At 40.5% G+C, this 21,973-nt stretch overlaps 1 protein-coding gene across 9 annotated transcripts in view; it reads left to right on the plus strand.

Moving 5' to 3' along the window:
* The window catches only part of LOC121272215 (tetratricopeptide repeat protein 7A-like), a 319,628-nt gene that overhangs the window by 222,281 nt on the left and 75,374 nt on the right, over positions 1 to 21,973 (plus strand). For all 9 annotated transcript variants that reach the window (XM_041178745.1, XM_041178766.1, XM_041178758.1 and 6 more), the window contains one exon: positions 5,510 to 5,712. In XM_041178745.1, the coding sequence (XP_041034679.1) occupies positions 5,510 to 5,712 (203 nt within the window). The remainder of the gene's footprint in view (positions 1 to 5,509; positions 5,713 to 21,973) is intronic.

The following is a 21,973-nucleotide window of genomic DNA, read 5'->3' on the forward strand; positions in this document are numbered from 1 at the left end:
TTCACCACCACCTCAAGGGCAATTAGGGTTGGGCAGTAAAAATGCTGGCCTAGCCATCGACACCCACGTCCAGTGAAAGAATAAAAAAAAGGAGGAGGGGTTTAAGAAGATAATTTGCAATGGAGAAAAGAAGCTAGGGATTATATTTGGATTTCAATATGACCATGAAATACTGAGCAGTTCTTTCAGGGGACAGCAGGACCTGATAGTATTTTAGGTGGTCCAATCAGTTCTGACAGTGTGTGGCAAAACCAATTGTCCATCATATTCGCTCACATCTGTGTCCCTTGGACTTAAAAAAGCAGAGAGGAGGGCCATACCAGAGGAACAGCCACGGTGAGAGAGATTAATGTTTTTAATGTAAATCAGGGCATCAAAGCTGGAGGTCAGGCTACCATTGAGCAGATAGGTAGCTGTAGAAATATCATAGTGAATGGCAGGTCAAATGTTAGACAGTTGAGATTTTGAAAGTGCATTTGTACACAATGGGAATTGGGAGAGAGATTTTTTTCCCCCAGGGCATACAGAGAAGGACACCTTAGGCAGATTATCATAAACAATGCAAGATATATTTACCAGATTAGAAGGAGAATTGAGATAGTCAGGACCAGTTTTGTCAGAATCAAGGACGTGTTAACATCAAAGAAATTGAACCTGAATCTTAGGAAAAGAATGCTGAGGTGCTACATTTTGTCACCTGTGGGTTATATGCCTCGGACTTATGGACAACAAACTTACTGTTGATAAGCTGGATGCATTGGAGATGTGGACATGTAGGTGGGTGTTTGGCATATCCTACACAGACAGGCTTTGGGGAGGTTTGTAAACAAGGACAAAAGTATTGACAACAGTGTGCCAGGGAATGGGATCCAGTAGAAGTTGACAAGGACAAAGAGCAATAAATGAATAGGACCTAAGTAGGGGAATAAATGTGGGTGCAAGAAATATAGATGGATTGGAGTTTCTGGAGTTCAGTAACACCCATTCAATGCCTGTTGTAATAGCATGTTTGTACAACACCTGCATCTGATAGGCTCCAATACAGTTTTGAATTTGTGCAGCAAGTGCTACACACTAATGTCACGTGGTGTTCACTATTAAAACAAATCTATGTAACCTTTGTTAAGGCACTGCATAGTGGATAACTGAACCATACAGTCTAGGGTTCAATCCCTCTTTTGAACTGATCTGGCTGATCTAAGCTCACATGATTGTAGGGATGCTACACTTGTACTCAATCTTTCAGCAAGGGAGGGATGAAATTGGTTAGATCTCCATCCAGTGGCCCTTGTTGAAAAATATCCTGTATGTGTTAATATCTACTGAAGCTTGGCTGTGAGGCTCTCCTCCTTAGTCAGATAGCCCACTAGTACACAGCTCCTGAGCTCACACAGATAAGATAAGCACTTGGATAAAATAAAGGAAGGTTGGCTGCACTCATGGACCTGTACCCAGCAAGTGTCATCTTATTCAGGAGAGAAGGGATAAAAATTCAGGGGCAGGGGGAATCTACAGAACTACCCACATCCATTCACTTTAAAAGGCAGTCTTTGCTTCCAATTTTCTATGCTAAAGGGAGCTGATTTAACAATTCTGATGTTTACAATGTTTGGTTGCTAGGCTTGGACTGGAGAGGGTTAAGTGACGACTTCAAATAAACAGTCATTGATAGTACAGTGTATCAAATCCCTCTTCCTTGTCTCCTTTTCAAATCCTATATAAAGAATTTTTGTCTTTATTACTGGAGGTAATGTGTAAGATCATGGAAAATGTAAATGGTGCAGAACAAACCATTTTCAAAGGGCAGATTACTGCAGCCTCCATAGCTGACCAAATTTGGTAAGCAGCCAGATTGTTCAAGAAGTACAGCACTTGGCAAAGATCACTGATTCAGGAGAGAAGAACATAGTGCATTGTATTTAGAGATATTATGATGTTGGATGACTAATGAGTGTTGCATAGAGAGAAAGGACATGAAGTTGCATATTAAAATGAAAGATTTTTTAAAATGATTGTTATTGCACAGGTGTATATCTTTAACTGATGCTTAATGAATGTTAATGAGTGAGAACCACCTCTGTGAAAATACAGTGGGATAGAATGTAGTCTTTTCAGCTTTGTGACTGATTTATTTCTAGTCTAGACAGGGCATGAAAGTCTTTCTTTTGTGAAGGTTTTTAAAGATTCAAAGTGAAAGAAATTGGGCTCGGTCTCAATCCAGCTCCCTGTGGCAAAAGGCATCGACAGCACACAAACTACTCCCAAGATTTGGATTTCGGTTGCATTAACTTGGCCATGTCACTCAAACAAGCCTTTTAAGAACAGAGCACAGTGAATGTAACTGTCATATTGGCGCCGAAGAGTTTGCTGTTCAAAGCAAGGGACAATGGTACATTGTCAATGCAAATTAAGGAAGCCTCATGTTGTGTTTTCTTCACACCTGTAAGGAGGCGTTCAATAAAGCCACTGCATTAAACTGCCAATCTCACTTCAGTAATGAGATGAAGCTTGATGATGGGAAATAAAATGGCCTTTCTGGGCAGTTAGGTAAACAACATTAAGTGGTATTCTCTACTTCCCTGCAATCACAAAACTCCCTTGTCCTGGTGGAAGCACCTTGCCTGGAACATCAGTGAGCCAGCGAAACTTGCAGAGAGTAGAGAGGTTCTGAACTCCTGGGTCAAATGAACATACGATTGGAAACTGTGCTTGAGTTCACAAGCTATTCTCCATCTTCCCAGCTGAACAAAACTTAGAGTAAGGGAGGATAAAAATATAAATTTACAGAAAATTTCTCATTGACTTGGACAGCTCTTTTCAATATTTTCTTTAATTTACTGCAGATTTAGTTCTTCACCTCCAGCTGAAGACATTAAAATGACAAATGAGCAGGACCTCATCCAAAATGTCAGATTGATAGAATACCCAATTAAACAGTATCAAGAACTTTCTTCAAAGTAGAAAAAAAATTTGAAATAAAATCTTATTGAATTGGAAACTGCAATTCATTCCACAACATTCAAATTCTCTAGCTGAATAAAAATCTACTTATTGCTTTCATTCAAAATTGTCAACTATGGCATTTTCCTGGTGACAGTTGATCACATCAAAATGATCACATGATGATTGCCTATGTTACCTTATAAAAGTTGGGTCCACTATAGTTGAGTGCCTGTGCGCTCACAGAACTATAACCAACAAGAGTTAGTGTCTTGAACAGGAAGGTAGAGAATAGGAAAAGAAAGCAAACTTGAGGCCTTAAACATTTCAGCATTACTCAGTTGGAGCACTGTTAACTCTGAGGCAGAAGGTTGTGGGCTCAAGTCCCATTCCAGGGACTCCTGGAAACCTAACTTTGCTTACTAACATTGTTGATGGTTCCCTTCTTGGCCACTGTTATCATCCTTTTCAAAGTCTCTTTAATCATATCCTTCCTCAAAAAAAAATCCTACTATCCCATTTCAGACTTTCGTTTCTGCTCCAAAGTCCTGGCCGAAGTCATGCTGGATTTGTGTGTAATGAATAGGAATCATAATGCATTCTAACAATGTACAATTGGTGGTCGACAATTAAGTAACTAACAGGAGGAGAGGGAAGGCTTCACAAATATCCCCATCATCAATGATGTGGGAGCCCAGCACATCAATGCAAAAGAGAAGGCTGAAGTATTTGCAGCCATCTTTAGCCAGAAGTGCCTAGTGGATAATCCATCTTGGATTCCTCCTGAGGTCCCCAGCATCACAAATGCCAGTCTTCAGCCAATTTGATTGACTCCATACAATATCAAGAAACTGCTGTAGGCAATGGATACTGTAAAGGTGATAGGTCCTGACAGCATTCCGGCAATACTACTGAAGTCTTGTGCTCTAGATCCAGCTGCACCCCTAGCCAAGCTGTTCCAGTACATCTACAGAACTGGCATCTACCTGACAATCTGGAAAATTGCCCAGGTATGTCCCATCCACAAAAAGCAGGACAAATCTAATCCAGCCATCTACCACCCCATAAGTCCATTCTTGATCATCAGCAAAGTGATGGAATGTGTCGCAACAGTATTATCAAGGAACACTTAGCAATAACCTGCTCACTGACACTCAGTTTAGGTTCCACCAGGGCCATGCAGCTCTGTCCTTGTTAAAGCCTTGTTCCAAACACGGACCAAAGAGCTGAACTCTAGAGGTGAGGTGAGAGTGCCTGCCCTTGACATCGAAGCAGCATTTGGTCAAGTGTTGCACCAAAGAACCCTAGCAAAACTGAAGTCAATGGGAATCAAGGGGAAACTTTCCACTGGTTGTAGTAATACCTAGCGCAAAGGAAGATGGTTCTGGTTGTTGGAGTTCATCTCTGTCCCAGGACATCACTGCAGGAGTTCCTCAGGGTAGTGTCCTCAGCCCAACCATTTTCAGCTGCTTCATCAATGACCTTCCCTTCATCATAAGGTCAGAAGTGGGATGTTCGCTGATGATTGCTCAACGTTCAGCACCATTCACGACTCTTCAGATACTGAAGCAGTCCGTGCCCATATGCAGCAAGACCTGGACAACATTCAGGCTTGGGCTGATGTGTGGCACGAAATTTACTTGCCACTTAAGTGCCAGGCAATGACCATCTCCAACAAGAGAGAATCCAACCATCTCCCCTTGACATTCAATGGCATTACCATTCTTAAATTCCCACTATCAACATCCTGGGGGTTACCATTGACCAGAAGCTGAACTGGACCAGCCATATAAATGCTGTGGCTACAAGAACAGGTCAGAGGCTGGGAATTCTGTAGTGAATAAATCAGCTCTGGACTTTCCAAATCCTGTTCACCATCTACAGGGCACAAGTCAGGAGTATGGTGGAATCCTCTCCACTAGCCTGGATGAGTGCAGCTCCAACAATACTCAAGAAGTTTGACACCATCCAGGACAAAGCAGTCCGCTTTATTGACATCCCATCCACCACATTCAACATTCACTCCCCCAACCACAAACGCACAGTGGCAGCAGTGTGTACCATCTACATGATGTATTACAGCAGCTCACCAAGGATCCTTCAACTGCACCCTCCAAACCCATGACCTCTACCATCTAGAAGGACAAGGGCAACAGATGCATGGGAACACCAATACCTGCAAGTTCCCCTCCAAGCTACACACCCTCCTGACTTGGAAATATATCGCTGTCCCTTCACTGTCGCTGGGTCAAAATCCTGAAACTCCCTCCCTAACAGCACTATGGGTGTACCTACACCACATGGACTGCAGCTGTTCAAGAAGGCAGCTCACCACCACCTTCTCAAGGACAATTAGGGATGGGCAGTAAATGCTGGCCTAGCCAGTGATGCCCACATCCCATGAAAGAATGTAAAAACAAATTTCTACCTAGTATTCGTTCACTTACAGAATGCAGCACTGTGAAATCTAAAAACAATTAACACTTCAGATGAAAATCCTTTTTCTGTTTGGTTGCAGTTCCCTTTCAAGGAATTTGAATAATTAATACTGTTCACTTTTTTAAACTAGCTGAACTTTTTATCGAGCTACAAAGGACCAAAGAAGCCTCCTTCTGCATCCAAGAGGCAGCAAATCTTTTCTCTATGTCACATGATGTAATGTTTATGCGTGGGAGGCTGGCAGAGGTGACAGGTAACTTGAAGGGAGCCAAGCACTTTTATGATGAGACTCTCGCCATGTATCCAAGAAGTGCAAAGATCATGGAACACTTGGTGAGTTCTTTTTAATTGAACTGTTTAATGATGCAGGAAATTAAATCCCTTTTCTCCCTCCCACATTCCTTCCCCCCACCCTTCCTCCACCGCCCCCCTCCCCCCAGCCCCCTAAACCAAACACACAGACAGTGTGCCCTCCTTTTTCCCCCAATACTTTCTTGAAGGTGATAGCTCATGTTAAGCTGTGTAGTTTCACTGGTGCTAGAAGCCCTGTAACTGTGGCAAGCTGTTCCTGGGAGAACATCAAGCGTGTTCTTGCCCATTATCTACACACATGCCAAGCCAACTGGATAGTGATCAGGAATGGAACCTTGCCTGATTCTTTTTTCTTGCTCCCTTGGTGAGGGACACTGGGGCCAATATTTGCATTTCCCTCACATGGATCAGCTGAAGTAAATAAACTTCACAGACCTGGAACTGAATTCGTGACTACAAGTCAGGGCAGTAAAATGAACGAACTCTAATTTATTTAGAACAAAGCATGATGGTAACTGGATATATATTTAATGTAATAATTTAGATCAACGAAAGTCAAATAACTTGCAACAGATTGCAGATTAACTCTCAAGTCACAAATTTCTGTCCTTGAACAACTTAGGTTTTAATACCAGAGGTTAAATAATTCAGTAATATATTAAAACGTTAGCAGAAGTTATGATTTTTTTGGATGTGATGAGAATGGAAGTAAATCCAGCCTCTGGTTGGATTGGGTGGGAGTGGAGAAATTGTTAATAGGCATTTAAGAGAAGCTGGCTTAATTAGTCTGTGTTGATTTTTTTCCTTTACGTGCAGTAGGCCCAATCCCGTGTGCCGGCTCTGTTGAAAACAAAGATAAGAATTTTAAAATCAAGGTATTGCTTGATTGGGAGCCAATGTAGGTCAGCAAGCACAGGGGTGATGCCAGGACAGGACTGGGTGCGAGTAAGGATAAGCCAGCAGTTTTGGATGATCTCAAGTTTACAGAGGGTAGAATGTGGAAGGCCGGCCATTGGAATAAAGTTTAGTGGTAACAAAGGCATGAAGGAGGATTTTAGCAGCAGAAGTGTTTATGCGGGGGCAAAGTTGAGTGATGTTACTGAGATGGAAGTAGGCAGTCTTAGTGTTGGCATGGATATGTGATCAAAAGCTTATCTTGGGATCAAATACAACACCAAGTTTGCAAACAGTCTGGTTTAGTCTCAAAGTTTCCAGGGGGAGGAATGGAGTAGGTAGCTAGGGAAAGATGTTTGGTGGACGGACCAAGATAAAGGCTTCCCAATACTTAATTGGTGAAAATTACTGCTCACCCAGTACTGGGTGCCAGATAAGCAATCTGACAATTTAGACACAGTGAAGGAGTCAATGATGTCAATGTCGTCAGGTTCGGGTGAAAACTAATGCCATGTTTTTGGATGATGTCACTGAGGGGCAACACATAGGTGAGAAAAAGAAGGCCAAGGATAGATTCTTTGAGGCTACCAGCGGTAATGGTACGGGAGCAGGAAGAGAAGCCACTGCAAGTGATACTCTGGCTGTGATTAGAGAGATAGTACCAGAACCAGCTGAATGACACTGGGGAGACGTTGGAGGAGGATAATGTGATCAACCATGTCAAAGGCTGTTGCAGGTTGAAAAGGACCAAGTGGGATAGTTTATGTTGTCACAGTCACATAGGATGTCATTTGTGACTTTGATAAGAACTGTTTCAATACTGTGTCAGAGACAGAAACCTGATTGGAGGAATTCGCAGGTGGAGTTTTGGAAAGATGGGATAGTCTACAACACGTTCAAGGACTTTGGAGAGGAAAAAGAGGTTGGAGATGGGATGGTAGTTTGCAAGGATGGTGGGATTAATGGGTGTTAATGTTGAGGAGGGGGTGATGACAACAGATTTAAAGGAGAATGGGCATGCAGCTGAAGAGGGAGAATCATGAACAATGTCAGCCAACATGGAGGGAAAATTGATGATTAGCGGTTTAGTAGGAATGGAGTTAAGGGAGCAGGCGAGGGTCTCATGAACAAGGTGAACTCAGAGAGGGCATGACAGGGATAGGAGAGAATCAAGAGAAAGGCTTGAGTCTAGGGATAGGGGAGGGGAAGCTGTAAAGAAATTTGGCCTGGTGGAAGGGAGGGAAGCAGCAGAGGCAGCTGTTGGATATTGATCATCTTATGAAGAAGCCCATGAGCTCCTTGCACTTGTTGGAGGTACAGATGAAGGAGACAGTTGAAAGACAGTGATTTAATAAGATGATGTGCCACAGGGAAAAGAATACAGAGGTTATCTTTGCATTTCAGCATGACTCTGAAATAGTGAGCAGCTTCAGCAGATAAAAGCAGGACCCAATAGCGCTTTTACGTGGTTCAGCTAAGTCTGATGGTGATTGGCTAAACTAGTTGTCCACCATTCCCTTTCAAGTCTGCCTTGGACTTAAGGAACGGAGATGACAGGCTACATATCTAACCTATTCTAAAGTGTTCATGAGGTCTCTACTACCACCTCTAACTCTGATAGTGCATTCTACAGCCTTAAAAACCTCTGTAGAAAACATTCTTCCACCACCTGCCCTAAATCTGTTGCATTTATGTTTATCCAGACCCCTCAACAATAGAAAATAGTCTGTTTTTATCTACTGTGTTCAATTGTTTTGTAATTTTGGATACTTCTATCAATTCACCCCATGATCTTCAAAAATTGTTAAGGTTTTTCTTTGCATTTGTGTTTCCTTATACCAAGCGGCATCCTAGTGAATCTGCATTGTATCCTTTCTATTGTCCAGTGTCGTTCCTATGATATAGACCCCAAACTTGTATAAACCCCCCACTTGTCGTCTTGGTAAGGTATAACATAGATTCACCATTACATCTCAAATTTTTATGTTCTGAACCTCTTGCCGTAAAACCCAGCATTCCAATAGCTTTTAACTTGAGGTGCAACTTATTAAGGTCTTGTGAACCTGAACCCCAAAATTTTATGAGTTAAGGGAGCAATAAGGGCACTGCAAGTGGTCTCAGCACTCTAAATTTGAATCCTTTTATTTATTTATTTTCAGTGGGTGCAGCTGGGGCAACCTCAATAATATGTAGTAGGTTTTTAGGTTTTCTTCATAGACAGCTCTTGCACTTTCATATTATGGCCTGAACTTTCGTGGAGTCATGGAGAGTTCGCAGTGTATCCAAAATGATGAACCCTGGAACTGGAAGTGCTGCCCCCATACCTGGCAGAGTTTTGCCTGTAGTGGTGGAGGAGGGATGTTGGAGGTGGGATGTGACTCCCACATGTGGGAAATCCAGACTCAGCAGAGCCATGAGAATTCACTGCTGAGTTCAAACAGACCCCATTTTTGCTGGGGTTAGGGACTTCATCTGAAGTGTGGGAGTTACGACATTTTAGAGAAGTCGTAAATGTTTGTGAAAGGTCTGTAGAACTTTTAAGCTGTCAAGTTATTTAAATGGCCAGCCCTTTGAAAATTGAAAAAACTGCCTGCCTGTGCCCGAGAGTTCAAAAAAATCTATTCTAGCAATTCAAATAGCTATTTGTTCGTTTATTGACATAACCCTAAGTGCTATCGTTATAGCATGATTAATGCTTGACTGCTTTCCACAACATCATTTTCACAGTAGGGTGCTGTAAGTTCAAAGTTTGATAAGCAAGGAGCAAATGGGAAGAAAGATTTTGTAACAGTCTCTATCATGAGGGACAAAGTATTTGTGAAACTAATGGGTCTAAAAGCAGATAAGTCGCCTGTATCCAAGGGTTTTCAAGGAAGTGGCTGCAGAGATAGTGGAGACATTAGTCGAAATGTTCCAGAACTCACTGGATTCCGGGAGGGTCCCAGCGGATTGGAAAACCACTAACATGACGACCCTGTTCAAGAAGGGAGGGAGACAAAAAGCAAGAAACTATAGGCCAGTCAGCCTAACATCTGTCGTTGGGAAAATGCTAGAGTCCACTATTAAGGAAAAAATAGCAGGGTATTTAGAAAAGCTTAATGCAGTCAAACAGAGTCAACATGGTTTTGTGAAAGGGAAATGATGTTTGACAAATTTGCTGGAGTTCTTTGAGGATACAACAAGCAGAGTTGATAAAGGGGAACCAGTAGATGTAGTGTATTTGGATTTCCAGAAGGCATTCGATAAGGTGCCACATAAAAGGTTATTGTACAAGATAAGAGCTCACGGTATTGGGGGTAATAGTATGGACTGAGGATTGGTTAATACACACAAGACAGAGAGTCGGGATTAATGGGTCTTTTTCAGGCTGGAAAGACGTAATTAGCTGAGTGCCACAAAGATCAGTCCTAGGGCCTCAATTATTTACTATGTTTATTAATGACTTGGAGGAGGGGGCAGAGCGTAATGGATCCAAATCTTCTGATGATACAAAAATATATGGGAGGGCATATTGTGATGAGGACATAAGGAATCTGCGAGGGAATATAGACAGGTTGAGTGAATGGGCAAAAACTTGGCAGATGGAGTTTAATTTAGGAAAGTGAGGTCATACACTTTGGTAGGAAAAATCAAAAGGCAGACTATTATTTAAATTATTTAAACTCCAAAAAAGTGCAGCACAGAGGGATCTGGGTGTTCTTGTGCATGAAACACAAAACGTTAGCATGCGGGTGCAGCAAGTAATTAAGAAAGCAAATGGAATTTTGGCCTGTATTGCTAGGGGGTTGGAGTTTAAAAATAGGGAAGTCTTGTTACAACTATATTGGATGTTGGTGAGGCCGCATTTGGAGTACTGTGTATAGTTTTGGTCCCCATATTTAAGTGAGGATATACTGTCATTGGAGGCAGTTCAGAAGAGATTCACCAGGCCGGTTTCTGGGATGAAAGAGTTGACTTATCAAGAACAGGTTAGTCCTTTATTTATTAGAGCTTAGAAGAATGAAGGGTGATCTTATTGAAACATACAAGAATCTGAGGGGGCTTGACAGGCTTGATGTTGAGAAGATGTTTCCACTAGTGGGGGCATCTCAAACTAGGGGACATAGTTACAGAATAAAGGGACACTCATTTAAAACTGAGATGCAAAGGAATTTTTTCTCCTAGAGGGTAGTGAATGTCTGGAATTCTCTACCCCTGAGAGTTGTGGAGGCTAGATCACTGGAAGTATTTAAAGTTGTGGTAGATAGATTTTTGAAATATCAGGGAGTTGAGGGCTATGAGGAGCTGGCATGAGAGAGGAGTTGAGGCCTGGGGCAGATCAGCCATGATCTTATTGAACGGCAGAGCAGGTTTGAGGGGCCAAATGGCCTACTCCTGCTCCTATTTCTTATGTTCTTATGTTGATTGACAGTTCAAAGGAGTCATTAATTGTCTTTGATGTGGGGTTTTGACTACAAACATTTATTTTTATATGTGATTAAGTACTTGAGGGGATTTAAGTGCATTGAATGGTTTTTCATGAATGAGAGTGCTTTTTTTTTACATACTAAAGGCTTTAGTAGATATTTAGAAGTTTGTTTTATTCCACCTCAGCATGGCTCCTGAGATCTGCTTGTGGTGATTACTGGGTGAGTTTGCATGGAGGGTGTAAGGGCAAAGGGCGGTGTATAGGGGGCATCAATTGGCACTAAGTTGGCATAGGAGCTATAAGCGGTCATGGGGATGGGTGGGTTGTCATGAGTTGGCATGCATGGGCATAGGGAGTGGGTGGAGGGGTTGTGAGGGGTGAGGGCTGGAGGGTTTAATGCTTAATAAAACAATTGTGATAAGTCCTGGAGAACTGAGGCAGGCTTTTTAAGAGGTAGGCCCTGTGGCTTCCTCCAAGGAGATTTCCTAGTATGGTTCCAGTAATTGGGGATTTTAGCTGCTAGGTTAGGTTTAGGAAGCTGCGATTATTCTCCTCGGAGCAGAGGAGATTGAGGGGAGATTTGATAGAGGTGTTCAAAATTATAGGTTTAGGTAGGTGGACAAGGAAAAGAATGTTCTCATTAGCTGTTTGTATAAGGACTAGGGGACACAGATTTAAGAGCTCTGGGTAAGAGATGCAGGGGGAATGTGAGGAATATTTCTTTTACGCAGTGCGTGGTAATGACTAGGAGAGTGGTGGAAGTGGAGACTATGAATGATTCAAAAGGAAATTGAATTGGCACCAGAGGGAATTAAACTTGCAGGCCTATGGGTATATAGCGGAGGAATGGGTCTGACTGGAATGCTCTTCAGAGAGGTGGCATGGACTTGATGGGCCAAATAGCCTCCTTTTTTGCCATTATGATTTGACAGGTGACTATCATTTGATACTGATAACAAAATTTTACAAAATAAACATTTTTTGAATTATAAGTCAAAAGTTGGAAAAATTGCCAAGTGGGTGCACTATTGAGGACAGCTGGCACCCATAGAACTGTACTGCAATGGGGATCAACTGTGAATGTCTGAAAACTGCAAGAGAAGCAAGAAATGACACAAATCCACAGCAGGTCTGTCAGCATCTGGGGTAAAAGAAGATAGATTAAGGTTTTGGACAGGACCCCTCACCAGGACTAAAACCCCTTCATCAAAACTAAGACCTTTCATCAGAACCTTAAGCTAATGTTCTCTTTCAGCTATTGACTAACCTGACCTGAATTTCTAGTTATCTGCTTTAATTCAGAATTTTTGTAATATAATTGATTGTGGTATGAAAGAGATTATTGCTTCCCTCAAAAGGAATTTGTAGAACTCTGACATATTTTGAGACACCAAAGTTGTTCAACCTTAAAACCTTCTGTGAGATTGCAACTTTTTAAACGCTTTGTATTTAGCTGTGTAACGATCAGGTAAAACATGAAGGGAACAGGGAAGAGACACTGCTGCTGATATTTTTTTTTAAGGGCAGCTCCCACAAAACCCCCATGCTGCCCATCTATATGCTCTATGGTCATTTTATTTACCTGATTCACTTCAGTTTAATTTGTTTCAATAAATTAGCTAATCCTTCCAGTTAGTAGGTCAGTGAAGTTTACATAAGAAATCTATTAGTCAATATATTCCCTTGACTATTATAACCAAGCTACAAGTGCCCTTGATATTTGGATCATGAAACTGTCTTCAAAAGATTGAATTTAAGCAACATATTGATCTGCTAAATGATTGTACATTTTTATAGATTTGAATTTTGTGAAGTGATTTATATATAATGCAGGAGGAGGCTCATGTAGAGCATAAACAGCAGCATAGACCTGTTAGGCCAGATGTCCTATTTCTTTACAGCGTAATTCTTTATATTCATTCAAGATTTGTTTTCTTAACAAAAAGGAACATATTGGTTATCATTGAAAATACTTGGGTTATTTAAATCATTCAGAACAGGGAAGCCACAGTCTAATAGCATGGAAGTATATTCAACTCTCCGATCTGCACTTCCTGTGAACATGGCTCCCTGCTGGAAGCACAATATTAGCCCTGCAGTATTTTCCAAATATATGTTAATACTTTTGTTATTGATTGAAAGTGGACCTGGATTGCAAGTGCATTGAGGAGGGAGTGAGGAGGAAAAGATGTAGGGCAAATGTATTTCGACCGTGGGAGGAACAGCAGAAGTTTACTCCAAGGAGTACTATTAATTGTAATATTCATAAGAAAAATGATAAAGATTATGACAGAGAATGAGTTTGCTGGTTAGGTGTTTGTGGAAGATAACCTATCATCTGATTTGTTTTTTTGTGTAACCTGTCTATGACGCAAGAAGGGAGTCAGGAGAGTTTCACAAGTTAGGGGACCATGATTGACGTTCTAATCAGGCTTGGGATTTTTTCAGTACTATTGAGTAGTGAAGTTTTTGGCACAAAAGTAAACAAATGAGTGTCCTGGGGCACGTTTTAGCAATGGAGTCGTGTTACTGAATTAGTGTTTGTCAAATTTGCTGAAAATATGACAGTTGTGAGATTCAGCATCCTATGTGCCATCACTTGACTGACTTCCTATAAATTTCAGTTTAAAAAGCATCAGCTAATTTATGGAAATAATTTAATGTAAAGGGGGGCAGTTCTGACAGTTTTGGTGTTTTTGAAGCTTTATTTCAGATATCCAGCATTTGTGTTTGTTATTAATCTCATTCTCAATGCCACAATATGATATAATAAGATGTATCAGCTATCCTATTCTATGCTCCTGTTATATTGATGTTGTTTTAGTTAATATTTTGAAAGATTGATTCCAGGCATTTACATTACAAAATTGAGCTCCCTTATCCATGCAGCAACCTTATATGATCATTAAATGCTGGGGCCATGAATCTGCTACAGATTAAAGGGAGTTAAGGATACAGATGCTAGGTTGGCAGTTCACAGACTTTGGACTCCCAGAATCCAAAGTAAAACAACAGTAGTAAATTATGGTAATGCTCAAGAAGGTAAACTTTGAAATAAATGAGTCTATTACAAACAACAAAGCCTGAAATGAAAACAAAGTGCTAGAAAACTCAGCAGGTCTTGCAGCAACTGTGGAGAGTAGAGTTAACAATTTGAGTCGAATAACTCTTCTTTGGGAAAAGTAGCTTATTTATCTAAATCTCAATTTATAATACTGTTTGCTGAGAAACACAGAATCAGGCTTTGTAGCCACTTCTGACCTTGCAGCCCCCCCAATTTCACAAAAGTAAGAGGTTGAAACTGGAAAATTGTGCAGTTTAATTTTATGAGCAGGTAGTTTTGTCCACGGTATCAGAGGTACTGCATGTTTTAGATTTAAGGGCAGACTTGTCATTCATTGGAAGAATGTGTCATTTATTTTAATTTGACTGATTAAAACACAACAGCAATTATACCAGTAATACCAGGATAAGCAAATAATTACCATCATTTAAAGTAGATGTGGCATTTTATTATTATTAAGTGTAATTATATGGTGCCCTCATTTCTTGCAACTTTTTTGCTCACTTGATCTGTCAAGTTGTGTTTCTTTTCAATCAATCACTGGGGTCAAAAAAAGAGATACATGTAGTTTTGAAACTTCTTACATCTAATCTGATCTGTAACCGCTTTGGAAATAGAGAATTGGGTAGGACATAGAACAGAGACCTCAGTATGTATGTTTCTTTTTGGCCACATATTCTCCCGCACTTTCCCAGCTACATGGCAATACTGGATGGAAACCATGGTGGGAGGCCAGGAACAATAGGGAAACAAAAAGGGAAGGAAAAAAAAGAACGTTATATTGGATGACGCTGCTACTCCAGAGGTGCACTCCCTGCACATGAGGTTGTAGTGTCTGTGATGTCACTGACAGCAATGTCCCTGGGGGCTGCCTCCATCAAAGATGGTGCAGATATAACAAACAAGAGAAAAGAACACACAACAGTTTTGCATCCTCCTGCGCCCCCTGCTCCTTTCGTTGCTCCTTACCACCCATGTTGTCTGCCTCCCGCTGCTGCTCTCTAGCGCTTCCTCTCACTCCCTTCACCACTCTTTCCTGCTTTTTGCTCCCTCCAGGGGGTTGGTTATTGAGTCACACTGCAATGCTTCTTGATAGCCTTGAGGGCCAGACTAGTACTGAAGGTTTGAGCTTGGTTTCCAGCCTGTGCTGTATTGGCTGATCTCAGCTGAGTTAGTGCAAATTGTTCAAAACATCCTCTGAATAAAGAAGATAAACATCAGATAAAGTTCCCACTTCTGGTTACCAAATAGGATCAGCATTTTGGTCTCCTCTACATTGGAGAGACCAAACGTAAACTGGGCGACCGCTTTGCAGAACACCTGCGGTCTGTCCGCAAGAATGACCCAAACCTCCCTGTCGCTTGCCATTTCAACACTCCACCCTGCTCTCTTGCCCACATGTCTGTCCTTGGCTTGCTGCATTGTTCCAGTGAAGCCCAACGCAAACTGGAGGAACAACACCTCATCTTCCGACTAGGGACTTTACAGCCTTCTGGACTGAATATTGAATTCAACAACTTTAGGTCGTAAGCTCCCTCCCCCATCCCCACCCCCTTTCTGTTTCCCCCTTCCCTTTTTTTTTCCAATAAATGATAAAGATTTTCCTTTTCCCACCTATTTCCATTAAAAATAAAAAAAAACCCACTAGAGCTATACCTTGAGTGCCCTACCATCCATTCTTAATTAGCACATTTGTTTAGATAATATCACCAACTTTAATTTTAACACCTATGTGTTCTATTGTACTATTGTCGTTGACATCTTTTGATGATCTGCTTCTATCACTGCTTGTTTGTCCCTACAACCACACACCCCCACCTCCCCCTCCACCTCTTTGTCTCTCTATCTCTCCGCCCCCCCACACACACACCTTAAACCAGCTTATATTTCAACTCTTTCTTGGACTCGAACGCAAGTCCTGTCGAAGGGTCATGAGGACTCGAAACGTCAACTCTTTTCTTCTCCGCCGAAACTGCCAGACCTGCTGAGTTTTTCCAGGTAATTCTGTTTTTGTTTTGGATTTCCAGCATCCGCAGTTTTTTTGTTCTTATCAGCATTTTAATTGTCTAATAAAATATACCCTGGCAATAATAAAAAGCAAAAGTAGATATTTACATCCTACCCCGCCCACCTAAAAAGTTATTTTTTTGCAGAAAATGAAATGTTTTTAATTTCCTTTCAGTTTTATATTATGAATTGCTTGTTCATTTGTGCTTATCTGCTTACAGTGTAAAAGTTACCAAAGGTTCTGGTTCGGCCTTGTTTTTTAAGGAAGGAGACTGTGCATTTTCACCTTTAGATGGCAGCAAATTGTTTGTTATTTTGATCAAAGCTGCTAAATGGTATTCAGTTGATTAAGAGTTTCAAATAAATTATTGAAACAGCTTGAGCCCTGTTCCTTTGAAACACGATGCATCAATGTCTCTTTCTGCCAACTGCACCGAGGGGGGAAAGTTTCTGTGTGGATGGTGGTGCAATATGTCAGTTTTCTAGAATGCTGTGAAACAGACTAGCAGAATGTTGGCGAGTGGTAAAAATTAGAGCTCGTCTAAAGCACAGGCTACTGAATTATGTTTAAAGTGTTTTAATATTTATTTATCCTGTTGAAATTTCGACCTCCAGACATGGTTGGTGCTGTGACTGGTGACATTCTTGCTTTATTGTTCACTGCTAGCTGCAAAACGGATAGGGGTAGATCATAAGATCCGTATGGATGAAGAAGATTACTTCATCCATGGTCTATTTGATTTCAACCTTCTATTTTTTTGGTCCATTTGATTTCATCCTTCCTAAATACCAACTCTACCTTCTTCCATGAAAATATACAGCTGTTTCTGAAATGAATCTAGCATCCTGGCCCCAGCCACCTTTCCTGACCATCATTTCCAGATTTTGATTATTTTGTGATGCAAAGTTAATAACTTAATATTTTACTCGAACAAGGATTCTCCTTTAGTTAAGTTACCGGTAATTCTTTGCAGTACATTGAAGATTAATGCTTGACTTTATTGCACAGAGGAACTAAAAATAAGACTTTATTTCAGCTGCTGGTGCTCCAGAGCCTTTACGTTATGGCATAGGTTCAAGTGCACCAACAGTCTTACTCAAATAAAAGGTGTGATCCAGCCAGGGGCCTGCCCTTATATTTAAGGAAGGATTGTATAGAACAGCTGTGTAAAAACTTCATTGCTCTCTGATCAATCAACCTGCAACCTGGAAAGAAGCTGGCCTGAAAAATTGGTGCCATGGTTTCTGTTTGCTGCTAGTAAATACTGAAGTAATGAAGAATTACATATAATTTTACAACACAGAAACATGTCATTCAAATAAGCTGGTCCATGCATGAAAGAAAGTCTTGCATTTATACAGTGCTTGTCACAACCACCGGATGTCTCAAAGCGCTGTACAACTAATGGAGTGTTTTTGAAGTACAATCACTGTCATAATGTAGGAAATGCGGCAGCCATTTTGTTCACCGCAAACTCCTACAAACAGCAATGTGATAATGACCAGATAATCTGTTTTTTTATGATGTTGAATAAGGGATAAATATTGACCAGGACACTGATGATAACTCCCCTGTTCTTCGAAAAGATGGTACCTGAGAGGGCAAACGGGGCCTTGGTTTAGCGTCTCATCTGAAAGACAGCACTTCCAACAGCACAGCACTCCCTGAGTGCTGCACTGGAGTATGCGGCTTGATTTTTATACTCAAATCTTAGAGTGAGGACTTGAACCTGGAACCTTGTAACTCAGCTAGCCACTGAGTCACAGTGGACACATGAGCTTCTTTCCATCCATGTTTTTCTAATCTTATCAGCATTATCTTCTATTCGTTTCTCCCTCATGTTTATCTAGCTTGCCCTTACATGCACCTCAGAATATTACAGTCTACGTAAGAACAAAAGGAATAGAAATATGATTAGGCCATATGGCCTCTTGAGCATGCTCTGCCATTCAGTAAGGTCATAACTGATCTTTTATCCCATGTCCATTTTCCCAATCTCTCCCTTGATTCCCTTAGTGTGTAGAAATCTATCTGGCTTGAATATACTCAATGACTGAACATCTACAATACTCTGGTTTAAGGAATTCCAAAGATTCACAAGCTTCAGATTGGATAAACTTCTCATCTCAGCCCTGCTTGATCTCTCCTTGTAGGACAACATCTCGTCCCAGGAATCAATTGAGTGAATCTATATTACACTACGGCAACTATATCTTTCCTTCAGTAAGGAGACCAAAACTTCCACAGTACACCGCTTCAGGTGTGACCTCAGTAAAGCAGTATGACTTCCTTGTACTTATGCGCCAACTCCCTTGCAATAAAGGCTAACAAAGCATTTGTTTTCCTCATTGGTTGCTGTACCTACATATTAATATTCAACAATGTATGTGGAAGGACAGTTATGAATGCCAACATTTACTAGTCTCTCACCATTGAAAAAATATTTTGCTTTTCTCTTCTTACTACCAAGTTGGATAATTTGACTTTCCTCACATTATACTCCATCTACCACCTTCTTGCCAACTCACTTAAACCTGTCTCTGTCCCACTGCAGTCTCTTTGTGTCCTCCAAATAGCTACCCTTTGTACCATCAGCAAACGAATACATTACACCTAATCTACTCATCTCCTCATCTAACTAATTGATATAGATTGTAAATAGTTGAAGCCCAATCACTGATCTTTGCAGCATTTCACTAGTTACAACCTGCTCAAAAGCTTGGCCTAAATAGCCAAGTGGTTATGGTACTGGGTTTGTAACCCCAAGATCAAGAGTTCAAATCTCACAATGGGAAACTATGAAACAATGTAACTTCAACTGAAACAGATGGAAATGGGTTTGTACTCGAAAGAGTTACAACCTGCTCACCTAAAAATAACCCCTTTATTTTACTCTCTATTTTCTATAAGTTAACTAGTCCTCAATCCATATTAATATACTACCTGCAAACATATGAGCCCTAGTCTTGTATAACAACCTCTTATGTGACACCTCATCAAATGCCTTTTGAAAATCCAAATATATGACATCTACAGGTTTCTCTTTAATCTACGCTGCTAGTTACACCCACCAAGAGCTCTTAAAAGATTTGTCAAACGTGACTTCCATTTCATAAAACCATGTTGACTCTGCCTAATAATATGATTTTCTAAGTACCCTGTTACCACCTCCTCAGTGATAAATTCTAGCATTTTCCCTAATACTGATGTCAAGCTAACCGGCCTATCTGTTTTCCCTTTCCTATTTTGAATAGCAGTTACATTTGCTACATTCTGATCCACAAGTATCTAGGGAATTCTGGAAGATTTATTTAAATTTCTTTTTCAAGTTTCTAGGTTCTTTGTAGAGGTTTACCAGTACTTCCCCACTTTATTTCCTCCTTAGTAATGTCATTTTGAGCCTTAGCCCTTCACCTACAAATTTAAAAAACAAGATCCAGGCTGATAGTATATTCTACACCCTTAGCTAATAAACAGTTGCTTAAGAATAACAGAAACATTCAGAAAGTTGAATTTAAAGATCCAAATTCCTGCTGCTCTCTTTTGACTAAGGAACTGTTCCATTGAATAATGTTGATTGGTGAGTAAAGGGAGGAGAGAATTCCCAAGGTTCAACCCATGTGTTATGGCACAGCAAATGGTAAATGCTGAGCTGCTCAAATCCCAGAGGGAAACTTGAAACAGCTGCCACAATTTTTTTGCAATTTGTATTTTTATTTCAAGATGCGTGCCTTGAATTCAGTAGTAATAAGTCCACTGAGTTTTAGAGGTTTTTTTTACAAAAATAAATCAAACATTTATTAATAAAAGAAAAGATTTTAAGCACATACAAATTACTGCTATGATAACTCCTAGCTTCCCTAATTAGTCTGACTCCCAGTTACACCTCCGTTAAGGTAACAGTAAAAACAAAATAAATTTTAACAGACCCAGGCAAAGCACACATTACAGTGGACAGGGATATTCACAGTGAATTCTCTCAGCTTTGGTCCCTGGAGACAGCAGCTTCGTACATAGAGGTTGGAGGCTTTTCACATTGTTAGATTTTAGAATTCCTTCTTTTTACACATAACCCTATCTCCTTTATACAGGTTTCTGCCTTTTTAATGTAAATCCTATTGTCCCAATATCTCTTTGCAACTCACTTTTTCCACAATATAAATCTTTCATAGTACTCAAGTTTCAGTAATCCTTGGGAAAAATAAACACACTGTTTGGCTTAGCTCTGTTTGCTAGGTGTAACACCTTACCATCTCTTTAAAATTCAAACTAATCCATCTAAAAATGCAAATGTTCTTCACACCTCCCATTCTAAAACTTTAACTATATTTACGTATTTAGCATTTCAAACCTAGCTTCTGTTCTGATACTTCAAAGCACCCAGACCAGCTGCCTGCAATTCAATTAAAACCCCTCACACACATCTCCCACAGAGAAACTAATCCAAACCCCACTATTAACCTACCTTTACAATAAATCACAATATTATGAACAATATTATATTTTCATGACGCCATGTCAGTCTATTGGCATCAAGGAGAAAAAGAAGTTGCTCATTAGAATTGAAAATATGCAAATTATCAATCACCATAATTCCAAGAAAGGATCGGTTATGACAAGAATGTAAAATGCCTGATACTGCCAAGTGCATCCGTGATTGCTACCATCTGGAAGGACAAGGGCAGCAGGCACATAGGAACACCACCACCTGATGATCACTCCTAGCTTCTGTCACACATTCTATCCTCCATAAACTTGAAGTCACTCAAAACTCTGCTATCCCTGTCTTAACTTGCAGCAAGTCCTGCTCCCTTATCATCACTGACCTACATTGGCTCCCAGTCAAGGAATGTTTTCATTACAAAATTCTCCATGTTTTCAAATTCCTCGCCCTTCTCTATCCCTTTAACCTCCTAAAGCGCCACAACTCTCCGAGATATTGGTGTTCCTCTAAATCTGGGCGTTCGTGCATCGCCAATTTTAATCATTCCCCGATTGGCGACCGTGTCTTCAGTTGCCTAGGCCCCAAGCCCTGGAATTCCCTCCCTACACTTCTTTGCATCTCTACCACACTTTCCTCCTTTAGGACATTCCTTAAAACCTACCCCTTTGACACAGTTTTTGGTCGTATGACCTAATATCTCTGTGGTTCAGTGTCAGACATTGTTTTATAATGCTCCTGTGAAGCACCTTGGGGGTCTTTTATTACATTAAAGGTGCCTTTTAAATATAAGTTGTTGTGTTATTAGATATGAGTGTAATGGATGTAAAATAAAATTGACATTATAGCAATTTTTTGTTCTGGGTTATCCACGTTTGTTAACATGTTAACAAGTGTCCAAAAATAAAGGAAAGCAGGCTACTGATTCAGGTAGCATTATTGCTCTCTAAACACGTGCACAAGTAGTGAGTTTCAAAAGTCAATACATTTTGTGTACTAAGTAGCTTACTGACTTCAGAAATAAGTGATCAATGCTGCCTGATCATGTTGGTGCTGTAAATTGGGGCACCAGCACAGTATACCACAAAGTGTTTAGATGTGAGTTTAGATTTGTAATTGCTGCCTCAGTGAACAGTAGCAAGCCACCAACATGCAGGGCAAGGCAGAATGCTGGCCTTTGTATGCAATCCCTCCAAGGGCAACTGGTTCAGAGTTTCCTTGCAGACAATTGGTACTGTGTCAACTTTCTAGTTGCATACAGGATAATTACATTCAAATTATCCTTATTTTGCATGAACTCTTTGTGATTGTCGAGTTAAAGAACAACAACTTGTATTTATATAGCACCTTTAATGTAACAAAATATTCTGAGATGCCACACAGGAACAGTATAAGGCAATATTAGAGCAGCTGACTAAAATCTTGGTTAAAAACTTGGAAGCGTTATGACCTGTCAGGAGGACAGTG

The sequence above is a fragment of the Carcharodon carcharias genome, chromosome 2 (assembly GCF_017639515.1).
Source record: "Carcharodon carcharias isolate sCarCar2 chromosome 2, sCarCar2.pri, whole genome shotgun sequence".
In the NCBI taxonomy this organism is placed as follows: domain Eukaryota; kingdom Metazoa; phylum Chordata; class Chondrichthyes; order Lamniformes; family Lamnidae; genus Carcharodon; species Carcharodon carcharias.